Source organism: Nerophis ophidion, linkage group LG16, assembly GCF_033978795.1.
Source record: "Nerophis ophidion isolate RoL-2023_Sa linkage group LG16, RoL_Noph_v1.0, whole genome shotgun sequence".
NCBI classification, from domain to species: domain Eukaryota; kingdom Metazoa; phylum Chordata; class Actinopteri; order Syngnathiformes; family Syngnathidae; genus Nerophis; species Nerophis ophidion.
In genome coordinates this window covers 49,167,671-49,176,630 of record NC_084626.1, presented here as the reverse complement: position 1 = coordinate 49,176,630, position 8,960 = coordinate 49,167,671, and the positions used below count along the sequence as shown (strand labels likewise).

Sequence of the window (8,960 nt, the reverse complement as noted above, 5' to 3'; positions counted from 1 at the left end):
TTGCTTTCCTCCTCTCCAAGGTTCTCATAGTCATCATTGTCACCGACGTCCCACTGGGTGTGAGTTTTTCCTTGCCCTTATCTGGGCCTACCGAGGATGTCGTAGTGGTTTGTGCAGCCCTTTGAGACACTAGTGATTTAGGGCTATATAAGTAAACATTGATTGATTGATTGATTGATCTCCAAAAAGAAGAGCAACATTCTGTGAACTGGGTTTTAAAATGTTTTAATGGCAAAGCTTGCACTCTTATCGCTCACGTTTCTGTGAGGGCCTTTCCATATACATTCATGTTTTGATGATGACAACATGCACCCAGAAATTTCCGGAGAATAACTGGTGGCCGTAAGGTAAAATGTGCAGGGGATGTAAAAAGGAGGACTGCGGTTCTTTTTTAATGGTATCTTCTGGAACTGGTGGTGGTGACTGAGGACTTGGTGATAGAACCGCCGTAGCCGCCGGACATGCTGCCGCCGTAGCCGCCGGACATGCTGCCGTAGCCGCCGGACATGCTGCCGCTGCTGCTGAAGCCACCGGACATACCGCTGCCGCCACCGAAGCCGAATCCACCAGCGGAGCTGGAGCTGGACATTCCTAGAGCAGAACATCAAAGGTAAGGTGTGGTTCCGACATGAATATAACAGGAGTGAGGGGGAAAACTTACCACCGCCTGAAGTCTGCTGCACGTGGATGGTTGCGTTGGTGGGTCCGGCGGAGAGTCTAAGGATGCACATTCATTAATTCCAGAAGAATGAAAGATCGAAAGATGTCATTGAACGCTGGCGCTACCTGATTTCCTCTCCTTCCAGCAGTTTCCTGTAGGTGGCGATTTCGATGTCGAGGGCCATCTTGACGTTCATCAGCTCCTGGTACTCGCGCACCTGGCGGGCCATGTCCTGCTTTGCTCTCTGGAGAGCCTCTTCCAGGTCTTTGATGCGGAGTTTGGCGTCCTTCACCGCCAGCTCGCCGCGCTCCTCGGCCTCAGCGATCTGGGCCTCAATGCTGGCCCTCTGTCGGAAGACGATTACACATTCTACTTAAAGTACCGTCGTCTGTTTTGAGACGTTCGGGAAATATCCCGGTACCTGCGCTTTGATTGCCTCGATCTCATTCTGCAGACGGGCGATCATGCGGTTCAGCTCGGCGATCTCAGCCTTGGTGGTGCGGAGGTCATCGCCGTACTGTCCGGCAGAGCTCTGCATCTCCTCGTACTGTAGGGACGAAGAACAGGATGTCAAAAAAGGTCATCTAAAGACCACGCCAATCGCGAAGAAAGGCTCTTGCAGTACCTTCTGTTTGTACCAGGACTCTGCATCAGCCTTGCTGCGGTTGGCGATGTCCTCATACTGAGCGCGGACTTCAGCCACGATGGAATCCATGTCCAGGTTACGGCTGTTGTCCATCTCCACGATGACTGAGGTGTCCTTGATCTGGGACTGCAGCTCGCGAAGCTCCTACAGAACCACAGGTTGTCGCATAAGAGTCCAGTCCAGACGACGAGTAAGTGAACTTATGAAACCGTCGGACATACAGCCTCATAGACGGCCCTGAGGAAGTTGATTTCGTCCTGAAGAGCATCGGCTTTGGCCTCCAGATCAACCTTGTTCATGTAGGCAGCGTCGACATCCTGTGGAAAAACGTTGCATGATTCTCTTACTCCCAGAACAATATTCAAGCACCGATGATGTGCTTTTTTTTACCTTTTTCAAAAGCACAAACTCGTTCTCCGCACCTGCACGCTTGTTGATTTCATCTTCATACCTAAAAAAAAACCCGACATTGTAACGCCAAGCAATCTCCCGTTTCTCACTACATCCATCCATCCATTTTCTACCGCTTATTCCCTTTCGGGATCGCGGGGGGCGCTGGCGCCTATCTCAGCTACAATCGGGCGGAAGGCGGGGTACACCCTGGACAAGTCGCCACCTCATCGCAGGGCCAACACAGATAGACAGACAACATTCACGCTCACATTCACACACTAGGTAGTATCCATCCATCCATTTTCTACCGCTTATTCCCTTTCGGGGTCGCGGGGGGCGCTGGCGCCTATCTCAGCTACAATCGGGCGGAAGGCGGGGTACACCCTGGACAAGTCGCCACCTCATCGCAGGGCCAACACAGATAGACAGACAACATTCACACTCACATTCACACACTAGGGCCAATTTTAGTGTTGCCAATCAACCTATCCACAGGTGCATGTCTTTGGAGGTGGGAGGGGCCTATCCCCAGGTGCATGTCTTTGGAGGTGGGAGGGGCCTATCCCCAGGTGCATGTCTTTGGAGGTGGGAGGAACCCGGAGTACCCGGAGGGAACCCACGCATTCACGGGGAGAACATGCAAACTCCACACAGAAAGATCCTCAGTCTGGAATTGAACCCAGGACTGCAGGACCTTCGTATTGTGAGGCAGACGCACTAACCCCTCTGCCACCGCGAAGCCCGTTTCTCACTACATAAAAATAAATATGTACATTTTTTAAATAAATTACAAAAATGTAATGACTGTATGTTAATTCTATTTATTGTCCTCAGCACTTACTTCCTCTTGTAGTCCTCCACCTGGAGCTGCATGTTCTTCAGTTCCCCGTCCAGCTTGACTTTCTCGTTGCCCAGCCCGTCCAGCTGCCGGCGCAGGTTGGCGATGTAGGCCTCGAACATGGCGTCGATGTTGGAACGGGTGGTGGTCTGGTCCTGCAGGAGACTCCACTTGGTCTCCAGCATCTTGTTCTGCTGCTCCAGGAAACGGACCTGCGAAGGAAGACACAACACCGCAATTAATTGTTGAAAAAACAAAAAATCCAATTTATTTAAAATACATTAAAATACAGTTAAGAAAACATGTTGATCTTAAGCGCTTTGGCTTGTTAATAAATATAAAAGCTGGGATGTTTTGGGTGGTTTTGCTTTGTGTTGTGATCCATCAAGCTTGAAAGGCCAGACCTTTACAGGCATGTGTGGAACAGCCACACCCTGTTTTACCAACATGTTAAGTCTTGGAGACTTTTCTGAGAAGATTTCTCCAGGATTCTACAGACTCTTTGGCATACCAAAAATAGTTTTGGTGTGAATGTTATTTCAAGCCGCTTGAACAGTCTCTTAAAAATCAAGAACGAATAAGAAGATACAGAAAAGTCAAAGGGGAACCAACCTTGTCAATGAAGGAAGCAAAACGGTTGTTCAGTGTCTTGATCTGGTCCTTCTCCTGGGTGCGGACGGCCTGGATGGAGGGGTCTACTGACAAGTTCAGGGGGGCCAGCAGGTTCTGGTTGAATGTGACGGCGGTGATTGGGGCAGTCGCGTAGAATCCTGCTCCGCCACCACCACCACCCATCATTGAGCTGGAGCTCATGGACGAGCCGAAGCCAAAACCACCACCGGAACCAGCACCAAAACCGGCACCGGCACCGAAGCCAGAACCGGCACCGAAGCCAGCACCGGAGCCAGCACCGAAACCACCAGCCGAGGAACCGAGAGTGTAGCTGCTCCTGAAGCCGATTTGGGGTCCTGCCAGGGATCTCCTGGAGCCGCTGCTGGAGCCCGAGATGGAGTAGGACTTCCTGGACATCATGTTGGCGTTGGTCTCGGGGCTGCGGTGGCTGAGCAGAGAGCAGAGGACGTACAGGCCTTCAAAGGAGAGTCAAGTCCCTCTGTGTCTGACTCAGAGGTCTGGCTGGCTTTTATGGCCGAGCTGAGCTCAGGGGGGGGGAGGACCCTCCCCATTCCAACCTGTCCTTTCACTTTTACTGGCTTTAGAACCTCCCTCCCTCCCTCCCGGCCTACATGCCTCGTGCTGTACACAACAGGAGCGGTCAATCCAGAAAAACACGTCGAATTGACTTCCCAAACCCCCCAACATTTTGTCCACGGTTTGTTGCCTTTGATGGCCGATCAGAAAAAATGTCAGTTTGACGAGTGACCAGCCAAAGACGTGACTCCCCCAAAGTCTACTGGGATAGACTCTATCTTCCAAAAAAAAAAGGACTGACAAGAGGATAGATGGGTGCAATACACCAGTCCTCAGCCAGGAGGCAGAAAGCACCAGGACGCCCACCCCGGACCAGCAGAGCATGTGGGGGGGAGTGGTCTGCTGAAAAACTGGTTTAGTGACAAATTGGACTGACTTGGAGAGAACTATCTAGGCCATCCAAAGATCTGTTCCAAACAGCTCATACTGCGCATTCTTAAGACTCTTTCCAATTCAAGTACATTCAATCGTTCATCAAGACGGGCTCCCAGACTGGTAGAGGACCAGAGAGTCCAATCCACTTTATTTACACAACGCATTTTTTTTTTTTAAAACCCAATAGCATTTAAGTCTCACCTTAAAACTCATCTGTATACTCTAGCCTTTAAATAGACCTCCTTTTTAGACCAGTTGATCTGCTGCTTCTTTTCTTAAGGTTTTACTACTTATGTATAAAATACTACACGGTCTAGCTCCAACCTATCTTGCCGATTGTATTGTACCATATGTCCCGGCAAGAAATCTGCGTTCAAAAGACTCCGGCTTATTAATGATTCCTAGAGCCCAAAAAAAGTCTGCGGGCTATAGAGCGTTTTCATTTCGGGCTCCAGTACTCTGGAATGCCCTCCCGGTAACAGTTCGAGATGCTACCTCAGTAGAAGCATTTAAGTCTCACCTTAAAACTCATCTGTATACTCTAGCCTTTAAATAGACCTCCTTTCTAGACCAGTTGATCTGCCGCTTCTTTTCTTTCTCCTATGTCCCCCCCTCCCTTGTGGAGGGGGTCCGGTCCGATGACCATAGATGAAGTACTGGCTGTCCAGAGTCGAGACCCAGGATGGACCGCTCGCCTGTATCGGTTGGGGACATCTCTACGCTGCTGATCCGCTTGAGATGGTTTCCTGTGGACGGGACTCTCGCTGCTGTCTTGGAGCCACTATGGATTGAACTTTCACAGTATCATGTTAGACCCGCTCGACATCCATTGCTTTCGGTCCCCTAGAGGGGGGGGGTTGCCCACATCTGAGGTCCTCTCCAAATAAGAGCATTGGTAGGAAGTGGATACAAAAACAAGGAAAACAAACAGAAATAAAGCTGCAAGCAGCGTTGGTCGGGCCCGCCTTTGGCTGCTGCCGCCGAGACTCAAGCCCTGGTCTTAGTCAGACCTACATAGAAGTTTTTTATTCATGTCCCTACGACATTCCTAACAGAAGTTACAAGCAGTTTTGTCTGTGTTTTTTCTTAGGGGGCGCTAGAGCGCAATTTTGCTTTTTGGGGTTTGGTTTTTTTATTAGATGGCAATTTTTGCCAGTCCTAATGTGTGTGTAAAATTTGGTGAGTTTTGAAGCATGTTAAGGGGGTGAAATTACAGATCGTTTTTTCTGGATGTTGTTGATAAATGGCTTTCAGTTTGCATAGTAGTGCTTTAACTTGCAACTTGAAGCATTTTAAGGGGGTCAAATTACTGCTCAAAGAGGCAAAAATGACATTTTTTAGGAAAATTTGCGCAGGTTTTTTTAACAGTATCATGTTAGACCCGCTCGACATCCATTGCTTTCGGTCCCCTAGAGGGGGGGGGTTGCCCACATCTGAGGTCCTCTCCAAGGTTTCTCATAGTCAGCATTGTCACTGGCGTCCCACTGGATGTGAATTCTCCCTGCCCACTGGGTGTGAGTTTTCCTTGCCCTTTTGTGGGTTCTTCCGAGGATGTTGTAGTCGTAATGATTTGTGCAGTCCTTTGAGACATTTGTGATTTGGGGCTATATAAATAAACATTGATTGATTGATTGAATAGTTGAAACATCCAAAAGTTGAAACATCCTGGGAGAGTCAATACTATCCAACATTTAACTATTAAAGTATAAATACATTGGAGAAGCTAAAAAAAGACTAAAACCACACGACCCCCATGCGGGTTTAAAAAGAGTAAAAATAAGAGGTTGGTGATTAAAAAGTCATTAAAGTCTGAGCCGTCCGAACAGCAAGAGGATGTCAGTCCAAGGTTTTGGAGCCACAGCAGAAAATGTTGGTTTTTAAACAGTTTTTTAGGACGGCGAGAAGAAACTTATCAGCCGACCACAGAGGCCTGATCGATCAACCAATGTTTACTTATATAGCCCTAAATCAGGAGTGTCTCAAAGGGCTGCACAAGCCACAACGACATCCTCGGCTCAGATCCCACACCAGGGCAAAGAAAAACTCAACCCAATGGGATGACAGTGAGAAACCTTGGAGGGGACCGCAGATGTTGGCACGTCGAGTGGATCTAGCATAACAGTGTGAGAGTCCAGTCCATAGTGGATCTAACATAATAGTGTGAGAGTTCAGTCCATAGTGGATCTAACATAATAGTGTGAGTCCAGTCCATAGTGGATCTAACATAATAGTGTGAGAGTCCAGTCCATGGTGGATCTAACATAATAGTGTGAGAGTCCAGTCCATAGTGGATCTAACATAATAGTGAGAGTCCAGTCCATAGTGGATCTAACATAATAGTAAGAGTCCAGTCCATAGTGGATCTAACATAATAGTAAGTGTCCAGTCCATAGTGGATCTAACATAATAGTAAGAGTCCAGTCCATAGTGGATCTAACATAATAGTGAGAGTCCAGTCCATAGTGGATCTAACATAATAGTGTGAGAGTCCAGTCCATAGTGGATCTAGCATAATAATGTGAGAGTCCAGTTCATAGTGGATCTAACATAATAGTGTGAGAGTCCAGTCCATAGTGGATCTAACATAATAGTGAGAGTCCAGTCCATAGTGGATCTAACATAATAGTGTGAGAGTCCAGTTCATAGTGGATCTAACATAATAGTGTGAGAGTCCAGTCCAGAGTGGATCTAACATAATAGTGTGAGAGTCCAGTCCATAATGGATCTAACATAATAGTGTGAGAGTCCAGTCCATGGTGGATCTAACATAATAGTGTGAGAGTCCAGTCCATAGTGGATCTAACATAATAGTGAGAGTCCAGTCCATAGTGGATCTAACATAATAGTGAGAGTCCAGTCCATAGTGGATCTAACATAATAGTAAGAGTCCAGTCCATAGTGGATCTAACATAATAGTAAGTGTCCAGTCCATAGTGGATCTAACATAATAGTAAGAGTCCAGTCCATAGTGGATCTAACATAATAGTGAGAGTCCAGTCCATAGTGGATCTAACATAATAGTGTGAGAGTCCAGTCCATAGTGGATCTAGCATAATAATGTGAGAGTCCAGTTCATAGTGGATCTAACATAATAGTGTGAGAGTCCAGTCCATAGTGGATCTAACATAATAGTGAGAGTCCAGTCCATAGTGGATCTAACATAATAGTGTGAGAGTCCAGTTCATAGTGGATCTAACATAATAGTGTGAGAGTCCAGTCCAGAGTGGATCTAACATAATAGTGTGAGAGTCCAGTCCATAATGGATCTAACATAATAGTGTGAGAGTCCAGTCCATGGTGGATCTAACATAATAGTGTGAGAGTCCAGTCCATAGTGGATCTAACATAATAGTGAGAGTCCAGTCCATAGTGGATCTAACATAATAGTAAGAGTCCAGTCCATAGTGGATCTAACATAATAGTAAGTGTCCAGTCCATAGTGGATCTAACATAATAGTAAGAGTCCAGTCCATAGTGGATCTAACATAATAGTGAGAGTCCAGTCCATAGTGGATCTAACATAATAGTGTGAGAGTCCAGTCCATAGTGGATCTAGCATAATAGTGAAAGTCCAGTCCATAGTGGATCTAACATAATAGTGTGAGAGTCCAGTTCATAGTGGATCTAACATAATAGTGTGAGAGTCCAGTCCATGGTGGATCTAGCATAATAGTGAGAGAGTCCAGTCCATGGTGGATCTAACATAATAGTGTGAGAGTCCAGTCCATAGTGGATCTAACATAATAGTGAGAGTCCAGTCCATAGTGGATCTAACATAATAGTAAGTGTCCAGTCCATAGTGGATCTAACATAATAGTAAGAGTCCAGTCCATAGTGGATCTAACATAATAGTGAGAGTCCAGTCCATAGTGGATCTAACATAATAGTGTGAGAGTCCAGTCCATAGTGGATCTAGCATAATAGTGAAAGTCCAGTCCATAGTGGATCTAACATAATAGTGTGAGAGTCCAGTCCATAGTGGATCTAGCATAATAGTGAAAGTCCAGTCCATAGTGGATCTAACATAATAGTGTGAGAGTCCAGTTCATAGTGGATCTAACATAATAGTGTGAGAGTCCAGTCCATAGTGGATCTAACATAATAGTGTGAGAGTCCAGTCCATAGTGGATCTAACATAATAGTGAGAGTCCAGTTCATAGTGGATCTAACATAATAGTGTGAGAGTCCAGTCCATAGTGGATCTAACATAATAGTGAGAGTCCAGTCCATAGTGGATCTAACATAATAGTGTGAGAGTCCAGTTCATAGTGGATCTAACATAATAGTGTGAGAGTCCAGTCCATGGTGGATCTAGCATAATAGTGAGAGAGTCCAGTCCATAGTGGATCTAACATAATAGTGAGAGTCCAGTCCATAGTGGATCTAACATAATAGTGTGAGAGTCCAGTCCATAGTGGATCTAACATAATAGTGTGAGAGTCCAGTCCATAGTGGATCTAACATAATAGTGAGAGTCCAGTCCATAGGGGATCTAACATAATAGTGAGAGTCCAGTCCATAGTGGATCTAACATAATAGTGTGAGAGTCCAGTCCATAGTGGATCTAACATAATAGTGTGAGAGTCCAGTCCATAGTGGATCTAACATAATAGTGTGAGAGTCCAGTCCATAGTGGATCTAACATAATAGTGTGAGAGTCCAGTCCATAGTGGATCTAACATAATAGTGTGAGAGTCCAGTCCATAGTGGATCTAACATAATAGTGTGAGAGTCCAGTCCATAGTGGATCTAACATAATAGTGAGAGTCCAGTCCATAGGGGATCTAACATAATAGTGAGAGTCCAGTCCATAGTGGATCTAACATAATAGTGTGAGA

General features: G+C 46.2%; 1 protein-coding gene across 1 annotated transcript; it reads right to left on the bottom strand.

Moving 5' to 3' along the window:
- Positions 1-209: 209 nt before the first annotated feature.
- LOC133535509 (keratin, type II cytoskeletal 8-like) lies at positions 210-3,669 on the bottom strand. The gene is made up of 9 exons (XM_061875398.1): positions 3,151-3,669; positions 2,542-2,750; positions 1,698-1,758; positions 1,529-1,624; positions 1,287-1,451; positions 1,083-1,208; positions 787-1,007; positions 662-717; positions 210-591 (listed from the first exon to the last, which is right to left on the bottom strand). The coding sequence occupies exons 1-9, from the start codon at positions 3,568-3,570 to the stop codon at positions 392-394; spliced, it is 1,554 nt and encodes a 517-aa protein (XP_061731382.1). The 5' UTR covers positions 3,571-3,669; the 3' UTR covers positions 210-391.
- Between the last annotated feature and the right edge of the window lie 5,291 nt (positions 3,670-8,960).